Source organism: Podarcis raffonei, chromosome 1 (assembly GCF_027172205.1).
Source record: "Podarcis raffonei isolate rPodRaf1 chromosome 1, rPodRaf1.pri, whole genome shotgun sequence".
In the NCBI taxonomy this organism is placed as follows: Eukaryota; Metazoa; Chordata; class Lepidosauria; order Squamata; family Lacertidae; genus Podarcis; species Podarcis raffonei.
The window spans coordinates 19,999,611-20,021,885 of NC_070602.1; the positions used below are offsets into that span (position 1 = coordinate 19,999,611).

At 41.8% G+C, this 22,275-nt stretch overlaps 3 protein-coding genes across 8 annotated transcripts in view; 1 reads left to right on the forward strand and 2 right to left on the reverse strand.

Moving 5' to 3' along the window:
• AK7 (adenylate kinase 7) overlaps window positions 1-11,478 on the reverse strand; it is a 30,067-nt gene extending 18,589 nt beyond the window's left edge. The window contains exons 1-5 of one of the 3 annotated variants that reach the window (XM_053375634.1): window positions 11,332-11,478; window positions 3,092-3,118; window positions 2,544-2,729; window positions 1,395-1,503; window positions 299-393 (exon numbers count right to left, since the gene is read on the reverse strand). In XM_053375634.1, the coding sequence (XP_053231609.1) occupies window positions 299-393; window positions 1,395-1,503; window positions 2,544-2,729; window positions 3,092-3,118; window positions 11,332-11,436 (522 nt within the window). In that variant the 5' untranslated portion in view covers window positions 11,437-11,478. The other 2 variants (XM_053375643.1, XM_053375652.1) reach the window with 2 other exon arrangements.
• Window positions 11,479-11,820: 342 nt separating this feature from the next.
• GSKIP (GSK3B interacting protein) lies at window positions 11,821-18,808 on the reverse strand. 2 transcript variants are annotated; one of them, XM_053375682.1, is made up of 3 exons: window positions 18,669-18,808; window positions 15,361-15,619; window positions 11,821-13,576 (listed from the first exon to the last, which is right to left on the reverse strand). In XM_053375682.1, the coding sequence occupies exons 2-3, from the start codon at window positions 15,616-15,618 to the stop codon at window positions 13,415-13,417; spliced, it is 420 nt and encodes a 139-aa protein (XP_053231657.1). In that variant the 5' UTR covers window position 15,619; window positions 18,669-18,808; the 3' UTR covers window positions 11,821-13,414. The 2 variants fall into 2 exon arrangements, with proteins under 2 accessions (XP_053231657.1, XP_053231667.1); XM_053375692.1 differs by lacking the exon at window positions 18,669-18,808 and adding an exon at window positions 17,700-17,811.
• Window positions 18,809-19,889: 1,081 nt separating this feature from the next.
• Window positions 19,890-22,275, forward strand: part of ATG2B (autophagy related 2B) — a 40,427-nt gene continuing 38,041 nt past the window's right edge. For 2 of the 3 annotated variants that reach the window (XM_053375725.1, XM_053375716.1), the window contains exon 1: window positions 19,890-20,557. In XM_053375725.1, coding sequence (XP_053231700.1) covers window positions 20,396-20,557 — 162 coding nt within the window. In that variant the 5' untranslated portion in view covers window positions 19,890-20,395. The remainder of the gene's footprint in view (window positions 20,558-22,275) is intronic. The other variant, XM_053375706.1, reaches the window with a different exon arrangement.

The window sequence follows — 22,275 nt, forward strand, 5'->3', positions numbered from 1 at the left end:
AATTTTTATTGTGAAAAAAGCAAAATGATTTTTTAAAGTAAATAATTGCATTCCTAATATTAGTTAATTGAAGAGTCATTGTATGAAATAGTAAGAATTAATCCCTGCTTCTTGTGCTAGAAACTATTTTAAAAAATGGAAATGCAGTTCAAATGGAACTGTGCCAGGCAAGTTTGAGAAATGAGCCTGCACCATATATTCTGTCACTAAAATTTATGGAAGGCAAATAATTCAAGTGCAGGTTTACCTGCTGAGGTCAATAAATGTCAGAGGTTTCTTGACTTTTTCTGCCACTCACCGGATCAAGAGGTTTGCTTCTTGCCCAGGTCATTATTGTTGAAAGCAGAATGAACACTTTCTGCTTCTCAAACTTTGATGATTCCGCTTGTATTGCTGTGTAATTACATTATAGTATATATGTTACTGAATGTTGTTTTTTTAAAATCCTCTACTTACATTTTATGACAAAATGTTTTCTTTCCCCAAATTAGGGTTAATGCTGTACAAAGACTTGCACACACATATCAAGACTTCTCACTTTCACCCCTGACAGCAATCCATTGTTATGCATCCAAAGATATTTCAGAAGCCTGTGGGTGGAGGAGGCTCAGAATGGGAGACATTGAGCTTTTACACACAATTTCGATCCAGCTAGATGGTTCAGCATGTGGATCACTATCTAAATGAGTAACCTGCTTTGTAAACCACTTTTGAGGGGTTTTTTACAATCAAGTGTATATAATTTTTATGAAAAAACAAAATAAAATGAATAAAAACCAGATGCGCAAATGGAAGCTGTGTACAGGATTCCTCCTATGATTCAGCTAATAAGATTATATACATGTGGCCCTGTAAGAAGTTCAGTGATAGCACAGATCAGCCATTTGGATCAGCCATCTCACATAGTCTGAGATTAGTCCACACACAGCCATTTCCCATCCAATGGCAATTGCCCATGTTTTCCAGGGCTCTACACTTTGGTTGCTGGGATATACACAGTCATTTCCAGGCTGAGTCTTTTGGATTAGGCCACAGAGATGGGCATAAACTGCATCAGAAGTAGGGAAATCATCCAATTTCAAATTCAGATATTGTGCACCTGCTCAACTTGACCACACCATTTAAACCAGCACAGTCATTTGGGTGAAGATTCACCCAACATGCATGATTAAAATTGTATGTGTGAGCTAAGCCAAACTATGCTCTTCTAACAAGAGGATAAGAAACTGAGATTTCCCCAATACCACCTGGTAAGTTCAAGGCTGAGGGATTTGAACTCAGGTAGTGCCAACTTGAAGTCTCAGTCTGCTGAATCACACTAGATCTACTGCTTCACTTCCCAAAGTTGATGAATGTGCCATACCCATTTCAGATTAAGAACAAATTGTACTAACCAGTTGCTGCCCAGACTGCTTCCTCAATCTGTTTTACATCTTCAGTGATGTTATAAATAATAATGTCACACTCTAACAGGCGAGCTAGCAGCTCTTCTCGAGAAGATGTCTAAAAACAAACAAAAGCTATAAGGAGGAATTATTTCCCTGTATTTAGTAATAACTTTTAGCAATCAATCCTTCATTTTTAAAGAAGAAGAAGAAAATCCTCTATTTTTTATCCTCTAACAATTTTAAAAGAGTGGAAGCTGGGGTTGGGGTGATGAGGATTTTTGTTTATTTGATTAATAAAAAAGGTAAAGGTAAAGGACCCCTACCTGGACAGTTAAGTCCAGTCAAAGGCGACTATGGGGTGCAGCGCTCATCTTGCTTCAGGCCAAGGGAGCTGGCATTTGTCCACAGACTAAATCACTTCTGGCACAATGGAACATCATGATGGAAACCAGAGCGGACGGAAACACCGTTTACCTTCCCACTGCAGCAATACCTATTTATCTACTTGTACTGGCATGCTTTTGAACTGCTAGGTTGGTTTATAACTACCTTTCACTCCAGGAGGATCCTGAAGGGACCTTACAGTATAATTAGATAGGGCCTGCTTTTACTCCCTCCAGCATATATATTCCGTCAAAAAATCAATTTCTTATTAGATCATTGTGGCTTTTATCTCCATTGCCATCTAACTTCCCTGACTGCTGGCACTTGGATATTGCACTGACTGGGTAAACTTAAGCAGTGAATAAAGAGGGAGAGAGATAAGCAGGGCGAAGCAATGGATATAGCTGAAGCTGGCTGAGGGTTCTTCTTTTACAGTGTGAGAGATTGTGATCCACTCTAGTGTTCTGACTGCTGGCTTAACCATGCTCAGAATTCTCAAAAGGTAGACTCAGGCTGTTCTCACATGGCAAATGTCAAAGCCAGGCTCTCAGTCATGATGACTACCTTAAGTCTCACTGCTTAGCCCTGACAATCTTTAGCTACTGTAGACTGTAGCGTTTAGGTTTTACAGAATTAGAGTTATCAAATGTTTATGTGGCTATACATTATACTACCTTCTTTTGATTTATTGATTTCTTTTCCTGCTGTTTAATAAAGGTGACCACCTATATCCCCAAGTATTTTAGTAAATTAAAGAAGTGTAATACTCACTCCATATGCTTCCACAGCAAAATCTGGTTTTGTACTAGTCTCCTGTGAAAGAGTTCCCACTACTTGGTATATTCCTTCCTTTGGTTTCAGAGGTGAAATTTCAACAGCTGATCTACCTTCATCTTCTTCTTCCTCTTCCTCTGCTACTTCTTCCAGGGAGGCTCCAACAGTACAGCTCGCTAGATACTTGAAGTATACAAGAAATGACCAGTGGGATAGTGTGAGAGAATTCCATTCATAGTGATATGGTAATCAGTTTTCTGTTTCATAATTGTGCTCATTTGGACATAACAACATACCATGGTGTGTTGCTATGACAACATGCTGCCGTGAGCTATGGGCTTGTCCACTCCCCCTTCATGTGTAAAATGAGAGGACCTGAATCCTTTTTGCTGTGTCCAAATACAGTGCAAATCAAAGTTTAGCTTGTTAAATGATGGACAGAACTTCAGTTTCCTTGCCATGCATATGAAGCAGGGGGAAATGGGAGCACACAAACCCAAAGCATATTGTGACACATTCTGGAAACAATAAACCATTGTTTATACCTCTGTCCAACCTTCCTCATAAGATGGCTGTGAGGGCAAAATTAGGGAAGGGAGAAGAATCATGAAAGTTGCCAGAAGCTCCGTAGAAGAATAAAGGCTGGGTTAGACATGTAATAAATGTATATATTTTAAATAACCTTTAGAGTCACTCTGGACTTCCGGTCGGCACCAGCGTTTAATGGCGGTCTCCTGCTGAGCTCCGCTCAGGGAGACTACTCCGCGAGTTCGGGTCTGACCGCTACGGCGAAGCGGGGACCCCTAAAATCACAGGCGCAGAAGCCTGTGAGCAAGGAGACTCGGTGGGCACCCTAAGCGCCCCCCGTTACTGTGAAGGAGCCTTTTTAAAGGCTTCGGAGCGGCATCGGGTGAGAGCGCGGTGCTGAGAGTCGTTACCCAGCTCGTGGAGTGAAGCCGCGTCGCCATAACGGAGAGCGCCGATTCCTTCCTGGCACTTGGATTTACAAATTACCTGTGAGTAGGATTGGAAAACTTTTGGGATTTAAAGCAAGGAATTTTAAAATTTGGCCGAAAGCGGGAAAGAGTCAAAATAAGGAAGTCTGCCTTTCCCGGACTGCATGACAGCTAAAGCAACGATATATAAGCTGCAATTTGAAGGAAGATAATCCTATTAATATTGAACCCAGACATTGATCTTGAACCTCCCCCCTTAGCAGCAGGAGCGGGGGGGATGAACTTGAACTTGTATTACCTGTCTGAAAGAGGTGAAAGGAAAAAGATTTCTCTGCCGTTTTAAACCCTTGGGAAAGGACTGCTTTAAAAAAAAAAAGAGTAAGTCACCGGGACTGGGAACTGTCATCTGAAACTAGACACAAAGTTGGTGCATTGCGTGTTTGATACAAAGTTGGAACTTTATTTGCTATTGTTAGGAGTTTGGTTGAAGATACAAACTGACAGCCTTTCTTGGTGGAAACTTACTGGAAGTTTTGTAGCCATTTCTCTCTTTGTTTTTCTGTATTTTGAACTGTGAGCTGCTCCCTCTAGAGGGTTGTGGGAAAATAGCCATAAAGACAAGTGTGCAAAGAGCAAGTCAGTGGAGTTTTCCATCTGGAAATAATTCCTGTGGGAACGACCTTGGGACATGAGTGGCCAAGAAGATGAGATAAAAACAAGAGCTAAAACAAAAATTGCACAAAGGAAAATAGGTTCTATATCAGGCCTAGCCCTTGCAGGTGTAGAAGGGCAGGAAAAAGGGATGGATACAGTGACACAAGCATTAATAAAAATCAATGAGTCCTTAGAAGCTCTGACCAAGCAAGGTACAGAAAATTCAAAACAGTTGACAGAGTTATCAGAGAAGCTAGATTTAAATACTAAAAGTGTTGCATCTAACACAGAGACTATAAACAAACTAATTGAAGAAAATGTTGCAATTCGCAAGACTGCTGAAGAGGCAAAAACTATTGCAGAATCCACACAAGTAAAGCTAGAACCAGTTTGCAAAAAACTGGAGGAGCATGAGGCGGCCCTGTCTTTAATGGAACTTCAGAGAAAGGAGAGGAATCTGAGATTGAGATCAGTCCCAGAAAGTGAACAGGACAACCTGGCAGAGTTCCTCACAAAAGAACTTTCAGAATTTTGGCAAGTAAATTTGAATGAGGAGGAATTCAAGATAGTTACGGCCTTCAGACTGGGCAGAAGACAAAATAGAAAGAACCCAAGGGACTGCCTGATAACTTTGAGATCTAAGGAGGAGAGAGACAAAATATTAAGTTTACAATATCAAAGATCTCTTGAGATTGAAAATTCCTTTGTGCAGATTTACAAGGATATTCCTAAATACATCCTGGAAGCGCGAACTCACTACAAAGACTTGACCACTTTGCTGAAGAAGAACAACATAATATATAGATGGGAGTTCCCACAAGGTTTGTCTTTTAATTATAAAGGGAAAAAAACTAAAATAAAAACAGTGCAAGATAAAGAACAATTTCTGGCAAGAAACGAAGAGGACCTCGTGAAGGAAGTGGTGGACCTGACTACTGAGGCAAAGGACTTGGTGGACATTTCGAACTTGACATTTGGACTTAAAACTCCGACAAAGGAAGAACAACTGTTGGGGGCAGTTGGAGGAGCAACTAAGTAAATAACAAGATGGCTCTACAATTTTTAAGTTGGAATTGTAACGGTTTGAACCTTCCCAGAAAAAGACGTGAGGTTTTTCATATTTTAAAAAAGGAACAATTGGACTTGATTTGTTTACAAGAAACCCACGTGACCAGAGTACATAGAAAATTACTTGTTAACAAAAGACTGGGACAGGAATTTATATCATCAGACAAAGTGAAAAAAAGAGGAGTGGTGATTTATGCTAAGGAAAAATTGGCCCCTAAGATGATGTTTAAAGATGAACAAGGAAGATATTTGGCAATTGAAATACAAGTCCAAGGAGAAAAACTATTGATAATTGGGATTTATGCTCCGAATGAAGGGAAGTCAGAGTTCTTTAAGAAACTACATGGGACATTAATGGACTATTTGGACTACAATGTAATTATGATGGGAGATATGAATGGAGTGGTCTCTACAAATATGGACAAAGCACTAAGACAGGTGGTTTCTAAGGATGGGAGACTACCTAAGACCTTTTTTGAAATGACAGAGAACATGGATTTGATTGACATCTGGAGAACAAGAAACCCTCTGGAGAGAGAGGGAACTTTCTTCTCAGAAGCAAAAATGACCTGGACCAGAATCGACCAAATTTGGGTAACTAGTGGGATGGCACCTAAAATAAAAAAAGTGGAAATCTGCCCAAAGACTTGCTCCGACCATAACGCTGTAAAGATGGAAATGAACATAACAACAGCTGGTTCCTTCAGATGGAGGATGAATGATTCCCTATTTAGAGATGAAGAGGTGTACAGAAAGGCCCAGAAGACTATGAAGGATTATTTTGAGATAAACCTGAAAACAGAGGTGGAGAAAAGAATAATTTGGGACGCAAGCAAAGCCGTGATGAGAGGATTTTTGATACAGCAGAATACTTTAAAAAAGAAGAGACAGAATGAAAAGAAAGATAAGATTTTGGAAAAAATCAAAGAAGGTGAAAAGAAATTGAGATCAAAGTCAAAGTCTCATGAAATTCTAAGAGAAATAAAGTTTTACCAGAGACAGTATATGGAATTGATGAACCAGGAGATAGAATGGAAAATAAGGCAAATGAGACAAAAGACATTTCAATCGGCAGACAAATGTGGGAAACTTTTGGCATGGCAATTGAAGAAAAGACAAAAATTGAACATGGTTACAAGCTTAGAGGTTGAAGGAAAGAACATTTCTAGACCAAATGAGATTAGAAACTGTTTTCAGAGTTATTTCAGAAGACTTTATGCACAAGGGCCGGTGGATGAAAAAGAGATAGAAGAATTTCTTTAAAAATATGGACTACAAAAAATATCTGAACAAAGTAAAGTGATTTTAAATCAGAAAATATCTGAGCAAGAGATAGAGGGAGCCATTCAGAATATGAAATTGGGAAAATCTCCAGGACCAGATGGATTGACTTCCAGATATTACAAAGCTTTGAAAGATTGGCTGATACAACCGTTCAAGGAAGTCTGCAATGAAATTTTAGAGGAGAAGGCACCCGAATCGTGGAAAGAAGCATACATTACACTTATACCAAAATCTGAGACTGAAAAGAACCAGATTAAGAACTACCACCCTATATCATTGCTTAATGTGGATTACAAAATTTTTGCAGACATTTTGGCAAAAAGATTGAAGAGGGTTTTGGTGGGTGAGATTCATAAAGATCAGGCTGGCTTTCTCCCGGGAAGACACTTATCTGACAATGTGAGAAATATAATAGACACTATGGAGTTGCTTGAAAACAATATTAATACGAAGGCAGTATTAATATTTGTGGACGCTGAGAAAGCCTTTGACAATATCTCTTGGAATTTTATGAAAAAGAATCTCAAAGGAATGGGGGTAAGCCAGGGTTTTGAGAATGGTATAGGTGCAATTTATTCTGAACAAAAAGCAAAACTAATTGTAAATAATGTGGTTACTGAAGAAATTGCTATTGAAAAAGGGACACGACAGGGGTGCCCAATATCCCCATTACTTTTTATATCTGTTCTGGAGGTGTTATTAAATATGATTAGAGGGGACCAGCTGGTTAAAGGGATTCAGGTCGGAGCTAAACAATATAAGTTGAGAGCGTTCGCAGATGACTTAGTTCTAACCTTACAAGAGCCAGACACTAGTACTAAAAGAGTCTTAGAGATAATACAAGCTTTTGGTCGAGTAGCAGGTTTTAAGTTAAACAAACAAAAAACAAAGGTATTGGGGAAAAATCTAACAGTGGAGGAAAGAGAGAAGTTTCAGAGTGAAACTGGATTAATGGTAGCAAATAAAGTGAAATATCTGGGGGTTAATTTAACAACTAAGAATGTGAACTTATTTAAAGATAATTATGAGAAATGTTGGTCAGAAATTAAGAAAGATTTAGAAATATGGTCGAATTTGAGACTTTCCTTGTTAGGCCGAATTGCTGTTATTAAGATGAATGTTTTGCCAAGAATGTTGTTTTTGTTTCAAACATTGCAGATTGTGGACAGAATGGACTGTTTCAAGAAGTGGCAGAAAGATATATCGAGATTTGTCTGGCAGGGCAAAAAGCCCAGAATAAAATTTAAGATATTAACTGACGCAAAAGAAAGAGGGGGGTTTGCCCTGCCGGACTTAAAATTGTACTATGAAGCAGCAGCTTTTTGCTGGCTGAAAGACTGGCTACTTCTTGAGAACACAGACATTTTGGATCTAGAAGGGTTCAATAATAGGTTTGGTTGGCATGCATATATATGGTATGACAAGGTAAAAATTCATAAAGGCTTTAAAAACCATATTGTTAGGAAAGCATTATACAATGTTTGGATTCGTTATAAAGATTTGTTGGAAAATAAAACCCCTAGGTGGTTGTCACCAATGGAGGCTAAGGAAGTTAAAAAACTCAATATGGAATCTAAATGGCCAAAATATTGGGAAATCATAGAACAAGAAGGAGGAAATGTGAAATTACAGAGTTATGAGAAACTGAAATCTAAAGTAAGAGATTGGCTTCATTATTATCAGATAAATGAAGTTTTTAAACAGGACAGGAAAATTGGCTTCCAGGTGGAAAAATCAAAGTTAGAAACAGAATTGCTTGAACCCAATACTAAGAATTTGTCAAGAATGTACAACTTGCTGTTGAAATGGAATACACAGGATGAAACGGTTAAATCAGCCATGATTAAATGGGCGCAGGACATTGGTCATGACATTATGTTTGCTGACTGGGAACAGTTATGGACCACCAGTATAAAGTTCACGGCATGTAATGCCTTAAGAGAGAATATCATGAAAATGATTTATAGGTGGTACATGACCCCAGTCAAGCTTGCAAAAATTTATCATTTGCCCAATAACAAATGCTGGAAATGTAATGAAACTGAAGGTACTTTCTACCACCTTTGGTGGACGTGCCCAAGGATTAAGGTCTTCTGGGAAATGATTTATAATGAAATTAAGAAGGTGCTTAAGTGTACATTTCATAAGAAACCAGAGGCTTTTCTCCTGGGCATGGTAGGCCAATTGGTGTCAAAGAAAGATAGGAGGTTTTTTATGTATGCTACAACAGCAGCAAGAGTTCTACTAGCAAAGTATTGGAAGACACAAGAACTACCCACGCTGGAAGAGTGGCAGACAAAGGTGATTGACTATATGGGACTGGCAGAGATGACGGGCAGAATCCGTGACCAAGGGAGAGAGACGGTGGAAGAAGATTGGAAGAAATTTAAATTTTATCTTAAAAATTGTTGTAAAATTAGTGAGTGTTAAAATGTCATGGGTAAAGCAGAGCAGATTTGCAGAGATAAATGATTGGACAAGAGGAAAGAAAAGGGTTAAAGAAAGGAATTTTTAAGTAATTTAGATCAGGGGTTGCTGAAAAAGTTTAAAATAGGGATGCAGAAAAGGGAGGCATGGGGAAGTCGTTGAAATTGGGTACATGAAAAAATTCATGAAATTATACATGTTTTTATGTTTGTTTGTTTGTGTTTGTTGTTTGTATTGTCTTATAATGTATGTTGAAAAGCCAATAAAAATTTTATATATAAAAAAAAATAGAGTCACTCTGAGGATAGGTATTTTATTTTGAAACTCCAACATCCGCAGCTGGACAATACTTTCATTAACAGGACTAAAAGGTAAAGGACCCCTGGACAGGTAAGTCCAGTCAAAGGCAACTAAGGAGTTGCGGCACTCATCTCGCTTTCAGGCTGAGGGAGCCGGCATTTGTCCACAGACAGCCTTCCGGGTCATGTGGCCAGCATGACTAATCCGCTTCTGGCACAACAAAACACTGTGATGGAAACTAGAGTGCACAGAAACACTGTTTACCTTCCCGCCACAATACCTATTTATCTACTTGCACTGGCGTACTTTCGAACTGCTAGGTAGGCAGAAGCTAGGACAGAGCAACAGGAGCTCACCCCATTGTGCGGATTCGAACCGCCAATCTTCTGATTGGCAAACCCAAGAGGCTCAGTGGTTTAGACTACAGCGCCACCCACATCTGCAAAACAGCACACACGGTTTCATGTTCTCCAGCTGTGGGCTTTGGGATCTGCCCACCCCCCTTCTTTTACAAATCAGCATGTTTCACGTGTGTTGCGTTTTATTTTAAATGACCAGGCGTAACACCTCACGTTCCCTTTTTCTTACCTCCCCCAAAGTAGTTGGAAAACACACACAGGTTCTTTTTGTGTGTGTGGAGGGGAGGAAGTATTAAAAGATAGAAAGTAGTTTCTTCTCACATCAGATCAGCCCTTCTCAACCTTGCCCACCCCTCAGTGTAATAGCTGGAGTACAATCCCCAATGCCTCTGAATGAATACCAGCTCCTGGAAACCACAGGTGGTGAGAGCACTCCTGCTTGCGTCTGGTAGGACTGCCAACTTGGCCCCACAACCGCGGGTGCCCCGGGGCCTGTGGGTGCATGCGGCATGCAAGCACCGAAATGTGTGGGTGCCTGGCCCCGGGGAATTTCGTGGATGCTCGAGCACCCAGGGAGTTGGCACCTATGTTGGCCACTGCAAGAACAGGATGATGGACCAGGTGGGCCACTGGCAGGGCCGGCCCCAAGACATTTTGACACCTGAGGCAAACAACAAAAGGATGCCCTTCCAGGGAATAATAATAATAATAATTTATTTATACCCTGCCCTCCCCAGCCAAGACCGGGCTAAGGGCAGCTAACAACCAATAATAAAAACAAGTTGATTAAAATACAATTTAAAAAACACGATAGAAGAATGGCAGATGAAGATGATGGATTTTTCGGAACTAGCCAACCTAACCGGAAGAGTCCGCGGCCAGAAGGAGGAGGAGTATCAGGAAGAGTGGATTAAATTTAATGATTACTTAGTTAAATATGTTAAGTTAAATTAACTGAAAACAGCTTGCAGATACTTAATTGGCTTAGGATTTTATTTATGTTAAGTGATGAATCAATATGTTTAATTTTATAATGTAAAGATCTAAGGTTGTTAATGTTTAAGTTAAATTTTATAAGAACTATGATTTGGAAAACCGTTAAAAGGATATGCAATGAAATTCAACCAAGGGGAAGCGAGGAAGTCACTTAACAATGTTAATAAGTGCAATTTTCAATGAGGCTATGATTTATGTTTGTTTGTCTTATGTGTTTGTTTGTTTATAATGTTGTGAAAACCAATAAAAAAATTTTTGGGAAAAAATACAATTTAAAAAAACAAGATTAAAATACATTAAAACATTAAGAAGAATGGGGTGATTCTTCTCATGGCCACCTCATGAGAAGAGAAGACTCCCTGGAAAAGACCCTGATGTTGGAAAAGATTGGGGGCACAAGGAGAAGGGGATAACAGAGGACGAGATAGTTGGACAGTGTTCTCGAAGCTACAAACATGAGTCTGACCAAACTGCGGGAGGCAGTGGAAGACAGGAGTGCCTGGTGTGCTCTGGTCATGGGGTCACGAAGAGTCGGACACGACTAAACGACTAAACAACAACAATGAGGGAAAGAGGGTGGGAAATAAAGAGCTACATCAGGAACTACTGAGAACCTGCTACCCCTGAGGGTCCTGCACGCCCGAAGCGGTTGCTTCAACTTCCCTCCTCGGCGAGGCGGCCCTGACTACCGGGCCGCGTCAACCCACTGACGCTCCGCGACCATCCGCCTCCGGCCCTCACCCTCCCCATGTTGCTGCCGCCGTAGGTGTCCAACTGGTTGAGGAAGATCCTTTGGCTCCGAATAATCTCCTCCGCCTCCGCCACCGCCTCCTCTTCCTCCGACATGGCTGCGGTTGAGAGGGAAGCGCAGGGGGTTGCTAGGCGACCAGGGCGCGCGCGCCGGGAGAGGAAGGAGGAGGAAGAGGCGGGGCCTTGGGAAGAAAACAGAACGCAGAACGGGAGACGGACAAGAGGGCGGGGCAGGAGGAAACGGGGCAGGGCTTCCTCCTCGAGGAAAGGGGGCGTGGCCAATGGAATAATGTGAAAACAAAGAGATTGCGCGTTGACTTTTTTCTCCCCCTCCCCAAGAGATAAATGATGCAAGCCATTTATCTTTACCGCTGCTTTAGGTTTTAGTTAATTCAGCAAAATCTGCGAGTTTAGTGCAGAAATCCAAAAACCCCTCTGTCCACTGTTTTATTTTATTATGTATTTTAAAGAGCAAACTCATTATGCAGACCACTTTGCTTCTTTTATTTCAAGCGTATAACTGCTAAAATAAACACGGCTGCCTTATTCAAGGAAGTACAGATAAAATGGACAGAACACATTTTCTTCATGTATTTTCCTCGTTTTCTTAACTTCCATGCTATAAATCCAGATTGTAAGTGCACATGTACCCAGTTTTCTTAGAAAATGAAATGCACATTTTAGTCTAATTTTCTATATATGGATAAAGCAAGACATTTCAGCGTTTAAAACAGTAAGAAACAGTCAATGTTTCATAACAGGTTTTACTATAGATTCTTAGTTATCCTATAATTAGCTGAAATAAGACAAAGCTGTAATAAATGCTTCAACTAAGCTGGTACTTCTTCAGTTCCTAGATCAGGTTCTCAGCAAGGTTAAACAGCATCACTCATATTGATTCAGGTTTGCAAAATATAAATTTACATCCATCAAGGAGCTGATGATTGTGTAAATTCACTCACTTTGAGAATTAAAACATCTGTTAGTATTATCTATCACAATGCACAATTACTATAGCTTTGTGGGTGGTTGTTGTTTTTTTAAAACCACTTTTATCCCAAGAAAATATACTGAGATTACAGCACTGGAAGGTAACTAGTATTGTACTTAAGACCACCTATTCTCCCAATTCAAATACCAATTTCCTTCTTTGGTTTTGAATCAATACAATGAACCATTGTAAGTTACAGCATAGTTGGGGCTTTGCAGAAATACTCATGTAATATAGTAAATAAAGATTCAAAAATACTTTTAGATATACTGTACATTATGTAAACATTCAAAGCAATGCAAATAGTTCTCTTTACACAGTATTAATAGTTTAACAAAAGCAATGCAGGATTGGGCTTTATGCAGAATGTGGCTTTTTATTTTTTCATTACTGTGCTTATCCCATTTGTATTTCAGCTGATGAATACATTCATTATGCCAACAATGTATCTATTGTTTAGCATTGCTGCTTGCTACCCTCAAGACTACACCAAATACTGCACACTGTTGTTCGGTTACGGAAAAGTACTGGCCTAACGTTTTAGTGGATCATATCCTAAGAGATGTTTTATTTAATGTTTCGTCTTACCACTCTAATGAATGAGCTAGAGAATGTCTAAATCCACATACAAGAAGTTGAGCTAAATACAAAACTTTTCAATGAAACAAAACCCATTTCATTAAATTAGCTATGGCAAATATTTGGTTTCCTTAAAACCAAGTTATTTGTGAAGCACACTACTGAACAAATACAAAAGTTGTTAGAAGAATTTTAAAGTTAAATATCAGAGACCAAAACTATACTGTGTTACATTGTAACTATCTAAAGGAAAGTTTAACAAAGAACAGTAACTATATATGTAACTATGTTACCTTAAAAATAAATTGGGTAACTAACTCCGAACAACAGTATCAAGGACATAGTTTACAAGTTGGTGTCACTGCAAGTCATGGAACAAGGGATTTTTTGAAAGCAAAGAGTTCAGGTTAATGTTTCCCCCCCCCCTCTGCCATCAGGCCTCAGAAAAAACTATTTAGATCCAGCAGCAACATTTGTTGAAGCCCACTTCGATTGCAAATTCAATCATGACTGCCCATCACTTTTCAAAGCCTCTAGTCTTTGTAGCAAAGCATTTCCAAATGCTTCTCGATACGCTGGGCTAACAGAGTCCAACAGAGAGTAGACAGTCTCGTGATAGGGATTTTGTACGCTGTCATCCACCTGGTCAAAAGCATAGCCAACCACCTGCAAAAAGAGAAAATAACATACTTAAGAAATTAAGTGACCAAGTGCATACACATAAACAAAAAGGTTGATAAAGAAACCAAACCAACTGTTCTAGTGAGTTGCCCTTTTATTGGGCTTGTAAAGTTTATCAAGATCTTACAATCCCAAGAACTATTTACAAATGGTACTGAATACATTATACCTGAAAGTTATCGAGTAAAACTTGTCTAGTAAAACTTGTGTAGTATATTGATACATTGCCCAGGATCAGTATGAGGGCCAGAGCGTGATGGTAGCTTCTCCCAGCAGTATAACACGAGTAAACCCACCACCACTCCTGAATCCCCCCACTGGGCACTGGGGGCGGAGGGACTCCCCAGCACTTGGTGGGAGGAACAAGCTATCTTGGTTCTGGCCCCGTGGGGTGAAACCGCTTCACATCTCTTGGCAGGAGTGGCAGTGTTTACAGCTTGTTCCTTCCTCCGTTTCACCATCACAATGTATCACCTAACCGTGATGTTTGGCTGGTGATTCATTGCAATGTTGAAAAGCTGACATCTCCCAGCCCTATTTTGATATTAATATTGGGGGGGAAACTGAGTCAAAAAGGAAACAATAACTCCATATGTGTTATTTCAGCTAGAGTAACCATGACAGTTGAGATGCACACTAATAGTATACGATTACAGTACTACAGAGTGATTAGTTGGAAAAAGACTTGTATTATGACTGCAAGTTCAATTTGTGCAGTTCACAGTTAATACTTACTGTACACAAACAGGCACAGACAAGACTTCAGTTGCATTCCTAATAAAAACCTTCATGGAGAAAAAGCTGTCTACAGTGTTGGATATGTGTGGAAAATATGTGTTTTCTTTCATGGGTGATCATCATGCAGTTTGTTTCCAATGGTTTAAAGCTGTGGATCACCAGAGAAGGAAGACTTCATTTCTTTAATCAAGGATGCTTACCTCCTGTGGTCCTCTAGATGCTGCTGGAGTACAGTCTTTGGCTATGTTGTCAGGGCCTGATGGTGTTGGAAGACCAACATCTGCAGGGCCACAAGTTCACCACCCCTGCTTTAATTCATGGATGACTAGCTTTCAACATGGAAGTTAATGTGCATTTAAAAGAATTCTGCCAGATGCAGATGCCCATGCTCCTTGCAGACATTACAAGCTGCACCTGCTAATATTTTCCCTTCCAGTGTAATTAGATGTTGAAAGACAGTTATCCATAATTAAAAGATGAAGTATTAAATGCAGAATCTTTCAATACATTAATCAAGAAAAGAAAATGGCAAACGATAGATAGCACCTTTTAGTGAAAAGGCATCTAGGACAAAAAAGCTGCCTAGTAATCAGAAATTCAAGATTTAGGGCCTTCCTACCATGAACCAAGTGACATGGAACACCTTATCTGATGCATTTCTGCCAGTCAGGATCCCTGCAAAGTTTAAAAAAGAAACTGTATAGAAACCCTATTGCAGAAGACTGGAGAGTCAAAACTGTTAACTCCAAACATCTTTTCTCTTAATTAGAAATAGCACTGTGTTCTTTACATTCTGTTGGAAGATGCCCAGAGTAGCTGGGGAAACCCAGTCAGATAGGCTAGTACTTAATTGTTGTTGTTGTTGTTGTTATAGTAGGTTTGTTAGCATCTTCTGTATAAATATAAACATTCTGAAACACTCGGTACAAAAAAAAAAATTGAAGAGGGCTGCTTTTGTGATAAAGTAGATTACTAAATAGCCTTTGGCTAACATTTCTTTTATAACTAATCTTCACAAAAGGAAGAATTACCCTAAGTCCCGCTTCTGTGAGCTCTAGGCAATATCTGTTCCTTTCCCTAGTTTCCACGTTGATGTACGCCACATCTTCTGCGCATGGGAGGCTTTTAGAGACAAACATGTTGCTCACAGCAAACAACACATCATTCACAACAGCTTCCGCTTCTAATCTCATGTCCTTCACGTCTGTTCCTTCAAAATCCTTGAATTCAGAATTGTCTTCAACCCCTGTGTTATTGGATAGGTCCATGGGATTGCAGTCCATCTCCATTCTGCACACACAACACAATTTTTAAAATAAAAATATATTCAGAACTATGCTCAGCAAGACAAATGCTCATACACACAGGGAGTTTAAGCTTGTTGTGTTTTAATCATCAGTCAATTGTTATGAATAGCAACCCACTAATGTAGTATATCAATATAAAAAAATAAAAATACAAACCCCCACCATTACCAAGTGAAGGCACTGAAACTTCTGCATATCAGGCTTTAAAAAAAATGCAAAGTAAAAGATTCTACAATACAGCAATGACAATGGGATTCTGGAATTCCAAGATATATCTAGAAGATCAGCATACAGACCCCTCAAAAGCATGGGTTCTTTAAATACATTATTAATAATCCAAATCAATTATCAGGCCTAAGAAGTCCAAATGGCTAACACTGCATTTCATGCAGCTGTCATTTTACCTATACTCTGTTTTTCTTCCTTAACTGAAGGGCTGCAAAGTAGCTTGTAACAAAATACCAAATTGCAATATAATTCTTCAAGTTACTATAATTAAAACCAGCAAACTCCATAGACGAGAAGTCCTAGTGGGAAAATAAAACTTTTCAGACATCATTTTAAATGCTTCATTTGGGGACCTGTTGGATCTCATTGGGGAGGGAGTGCCATAACAGAAGTGCAAACACTGAAAAATTATCTGTTCCTGGTAAATGACACACTCAGCTGCTGATACTAGTGACACCACGAAAATCCAATTTTTTAAATGAACTTTAGTGTAAATTATGTGTGTAAATCCCACCCATGTAGATTTGGGTTAATAAGATGTGGATTAACACAAGCGATCATTAAAAAGGGATAGATAACAGAAAAGTGAAATTTATTTTATTCATTTATTCAATTTGTATTCTGCTGTTCCTCCAGAAATAGTCCAGGACAGCAGACACAGCAATGATAAAACACAAAAAACCTAAAAACTAAAAATGGTTTTAAAACATTTTTTTTAAGTTAAAAAACATTCTCAACCAGTGATCTAAAGGTTGCCAGAATAGTGTCTTTCAGGCATCAAATGCCTGGGCAAACCGAAATGTTTTTAACTTTTCCCCTGAAAGTCAGAGTAATGGGGGAGAAAGAGCATCTTGCTATGATGAAGAGGAACCAACACTGAAAAGGCACTATCACAACTGATAGCCAGCAGCGGAGGCATCACTTGCAGATCATAGAATGCAAGATTATCGATAATGAGGATGGTGCTCTTTTAGATACTTGGATTCCAAGCCATTAGGAGCTTTAGATGCTAGTATTAACATCTTGAATTTGGCTAGTGCAGAGCTTTCAGGACAGGTGACACATGGTCCCATTGAGCTGCCCCACTTACCAACCTAGCAGGTGCATTCTGCACTAGCTACAACCCCCTGCAGCCTGCATTACAGTAGTTAATACAAATGCATAATGCTTAGTACTTCTTAAAGGCCAATTTAGCTTTTTTTATTTAAAAAAATGCGCTTTCAATATGCACCTTAAGAAGTTAGAATAATATTATCATCACCCTCTGCCTCTGGGATGCCTTTCACATAATAAATACAATGTATAGCAATGTCAGCAGGGAAAAGGTTTTGATCCAAACAGTATTGACAAGCTGCAATACCTTGGTCTAGAAACTGACTTTTTTAATACTTAGAAGATGACTACACATCTCTGTTAGCCATTTTGCCTAAAATGAGAGCAAAAATCCCAGAAGTTCTGCACTCTGTCATGCTCAGCGCCATCAAAACATGCTATAATTCTCCCCTTTCTGCCTTACACCATTTCACAGGTTTCTACCACTAAACTCCATATCCTTTCTCCTTGTTTCCCCCCTCCTCTTCAGCTAGGATCACTCTACCAGGCATTGGTAGTTACAAACCACCATCACTCTAGAAAGCATAATGGAACATCACTTGAAGAAAGGAACATCTTGGTACCCGTTTTGATTCTGAGAAAGCTGATTTGCCAACTCTCTACTCAGTGCCTCTTCCTCCTGTTCAAAATTATCTTCTACCATCAGTCTGCATTTCCACCTATGCATGTCAGAAACATCTCCCCCGCACAAAAAAATAATCACTAGATGTTGTTAGCCATACCGTTTCTAAGGTTGGATGAGACAGACATCTGATTTGGGTGGCGTATAAATAAATGATGATGAAGATTCCTTGTACAATCCATTCCACCTGCTCTCCAGCTTTACCTAGTAGACATACATCTCCTGCCTGCCCGCCCGCCCGCCCCCATTTCAAAACAGGATTTATTTTCGTTCATTTTGTTCAAGTTTATGCCCGATGAGTTGCCTAAGTGACTGTACACAGGAAAAAGACCAACTCTCGTGGGTTCAGGCACGCACCCAAGGGTGCCAACTTGAATAAAATATCGGGTGCGGGGACAAGGAAGCACCACATAACCGATCACAAGATGTGGCAATTCGAATGGCAATGCCTATCAACTTGGGGGTGGGGAGTGCGGTCCCCTCAAATATTTTATTGGGGGTGGATGGGGAGAACCGAAGGGACCTCAGTCCTTAGGAGTTGGCTCCTACTCACCCACCCACAGAACTGTCCAAAAAGAAATTCAAGACCCAGGATTCGCCGCCCCTCTCAAAACACCCACGCGCTGCTTGCTTGCTTGCTTGCCTCCCTCCTTCCCTTCCCTACACGTGAGGATGCCGCAATCCCACGACATGCAGAGAAGCACGTCCCCGTTAAACAAGAGCAGGCCCTAGTTCCGAGAGGGGAAGGGCTGCCAACTTCCCAGCCGGCCTCTTTTAAACAGAAGGAAGGGGACCGTGCTCCCTTCCACGAGGAGAAGAGCTTCGCCCGCTGCTGGTTTTATTTTAATATATTTATTTTTTGCGCCTTAGTAAGCTGTCGCCTGACAGGCACAGGCACAGGCTGGTATGGGGGTCAGTTGGCAACCTTCACCCAGCCCCCCCCCTCACGCTTTCTCGGGAGTCTTTCAGAAGCTTTTCCCCACACACAACCCGACGCACGCGCACACAGCTCCACCTGCCAATCTAACAAGCGGAAGAGCAAGAGAAACAACGGACGCCGACGACGTACCTGCCCCTACTCCATCCCGTCCCTACTCTCCGGCTCTTCGCCACCCGCGAGCCGCTCTATCCCGTCCTTAAGTTCTCGCGAGACGAGAGGTGCGCAGCCAGCCCTGTTCCTCCCTCTCTCAGCTGTTTTGCGCCCGGCCCCTCTTGCTCTCTTTTCCCTCCTCCCACTCGCGGCCTTTTCTCTCCCCAGTCACGTGCCGAGGCCCAGCCCACGATCGGCGGGACAGGCGCCGGGGCAAAAGCGCCGAGAGACTCGGTTGGAAGCGGTACCGACACTTCCGGCTCTCGACCGAGCGTGCGGGGCGAGGAGGAGGGACGCACGGCCGCAGATGGAGGCGGTGAGGGAGTAGGGGAACCCTCGCATTGACTGTTGCAAATAAACAAATGTTTCTCATTGCAACATACGCTGATGCTTCTGGATGCCGGTTGCTGGAAACTTCAGGAGGGAAGTACTGTTCTGCTGTTTCACACAGGCAGGACCCGGCCCATGCATTAGACAAATTGAGGCGACTGCCTCAAGCAGCGAGATCCACAGGGCAGAGGATCCCGATGTAGAGCTAATGGCATGGCTCTCCCAACTTGAACTTGCCTGGACCCTGAGTTCATCTTCTGAAATCTTCCGCCATGTATCCTGCTCTTTGGAGATGACGAGAGGGCTTTTTTTATTTCCCCGTCCCAATGCTCTCCCCAACCAAGCTCACCCGGTGCCAACAGCATCATCCTTTCAGCACCAGATTTAGGGTTTTTGAGGAATAATAACACCGCTGCTTCTTGCGTGTGTTTGTAAAGGACGATGGATATTGTTGTATTCTTATATTTCATTACTTTTTATTGTGCATGTAAGCCCCATGGATAGGTTTTGTGTTAGGCGGCAAATAAATATTGATGATGATAGCACGTTATTTAAGTTACTGCTGTTTATGCAAATGATTTAATGATAAAAGTCTGAAAAATCTATTTCAACCACAAAAAAGCCACACAGCGAGACAAGCAGATTGTAATGAAATGCGGAAATGTTTCTATACAGAAAGCTTGGGCGATCCACGCGCTGGCTCCCCAACTTCGCTCAGAGGAGGAAACCTGCGTCATTTCCGCCTCCTTCGCCCCGCCCTCCCTAACGTTTCCGTCCCCCCAGCGCCGGGACAGATGACGACGCTCTCCCGTGGGAGGGACGTCCAGCCTAGCGTAGTTACGGTCCCTTGGGCGGGGCCAAATGACCACAACAACCAGTCAAGCTCCAATCTGCGCGCTGATAGGGAGGCGGAGTGCGAGTGGGCGGGGCGAGAAGCGGGCCCCGCGACGAGCTCAGTCGGAGGAGACTGTGAGGGCAGCGAATGAGAAGGGAGAGAGACCCTCGTGGCTGTTGTGCCGCCGTAAGCCCCGCCCCTTGCCTCCCTCACTCGGGAAGGCGGGGTTGCGCTGACAAGATGGCGGCTGCGGCTGCTGCTGCTGCGTGAGGAGGCGGTGGCGATGGAGCTTCTTGTTATTGTCCGCGCGGGAATTCCCTCAGGACTTGCCGCTTTCCTGGACGGCGCTGAATAGGAATTGGGAGAGGAGCCTGGCTCACCGCGGGCCGGGCCTCCCCTCATTCTTCCCAGCCCTCATAACCAGCCTTTTCTTTTTGGAGAAGGACAGCCCCTTCCTCGTCTTCGCCCAGCCGGTGGCTCCTTTCCCTGCGGACCCCGCAGCTCCGACCCCTCGCCTGCCAGCCCGTGTATCGCAGCCGCCATGCCTTGGCCCTTCTCGGAGTCCATCAAGAAGAGGGCCTGCAGGTACCTGCTGCAGAGGTACCTGGGCCACTTCCTCCAGGAGAAGCTCAGCTTGGAGCAGCTCACCCTGGACCTCTACCAAGGCACTGGCTCCTTGGCACAGGTGCCCCTGGACAAGTGGGTAAGTGGTGCTGCACGCGTCTCTTAGGAGCAGTATGGTCGTGGAGTTGGAAGGGACCCCGAGGGTCACCTGGTCCGACCCCCTGCAATGCAGGAATCTCGGCTAAAGCCACCCAACCTCTGCTTAAAAACCTCCAAAGGAGAGCCCACCACCTCTCGTGGGAGTCTGTTCCACTGCCCAACAGCTCTTCCTGTCAGAAAGTTTTTCCATATGTTTAGTCGGAATCTCCTTTCTCGTATCTTGAATCCATTGGTTCAAGTCCCACCCTCCGGAGCAGGAGAAAAGAAGCTTGCTCCGTCTTCCATGTGACAGCTCTTGACATATTTGAAGATGGCTATCATATCTCCTCTCATAACCTGACTAAACATGCCTAGCTCCCTCAGTTTTGTGCTTTGTAAGGCTTTGCTTCCAGACCCTTGATCATCCTCCTCTGCACACATCCCAGCTTGTCAATATCATTCTTAAATTGTGCCCAGAACCGGACACAGTACTCCCAAGTGTGGTCTGACTAAAGCGGCATAGAATGGATCTGGACACTATACTTCTGATGATGCTATCTGGAATAGAATGAGCTTTTTTTGCCCCTACGGCATGACATCTTCTCCTGCCTACCCCTCATATATCCCCTCTGAGGAGCTTGCTATCTGTCAAGTGTCAAAAGCTGTCTTTTCACTTTGACAGACATGCCCTAGCCAACTGTTTAAACTTCCTGTCACGGTTACTGCTGCAATAATTGAGCAAGTGTGAACACTGCATTTCACTTCCAAACACTTGGACTTGTAACCTAAATGCTTCTCCCTACCCACTCCAACATCAGGATGGGGAATGCTGCCGTAGACGATCTATTCACTTCAATGGGAATTTCATTATTGTTATTGAAGTGAATAGATCGTCTACGGCAGCATTCCCCATCCTGATGTCCTCTGGATGTTGTTGCATGTCAAATCTCATCAGCCCTGCCCATTGGCCATGCTTGCTGGAGCTTATGGGAGTTAAACAACACATGGAGGGCTTTGATCAGATTTTTTTTTGAGGGAAAGGGAAAAGCAGAAGATAGAAGGGAAAAGACTGCTCTTTTTGCCGGGAGACAGGTGTCTTATTCAGTCTGTAATCTTAAACATGCTCATAATCTTAAAGTTGCTAATTCATTGACACTATAGAAATTTTGGGTCCATATGTGTCAGCAATTAACTTCTAGCTAAGTGGCTATTGGGGTATGGAGTGCTATTTGTACAAACTAGCTTGTCTACTTCATTGAAGTGTCAGGAAGCACACTATTTTGGTTATGTGGTTGCTTTCATCTTGGTAGTGGTCAACACAGTTTTCCACGTCATTCCCACCCCCCAATATTTTGTTGTTGTACAGTACTCCCAAAGTTTATATGTGTGTGTGTAAATATATACAGGTAGGTAGCTGTGTTGGTCTGCCGTAGTCGAAAGAAAATAAAAAAAATCCTTCTTGTAGCACCTTAGAGACCAACTAAGTTTGTTATTGGTATGAGCTTTTGCACATGAAAGCTCATACCAATAACAAACTTAGTTGGTCTCTAAGGTGCTACTGGAAGGATTTTTTCTATTTTTTATAAGTATATGTTTGTGGGGGGGTGTAGTCTGCTCTGTTTCTCTCCAGGTAATCTGGAGACCAATTTAAAACATTTTTTCTTTACCATTTGAAGATGCTTAATTTTATGATGTTCTATTTTTCTGTGTTCATATATT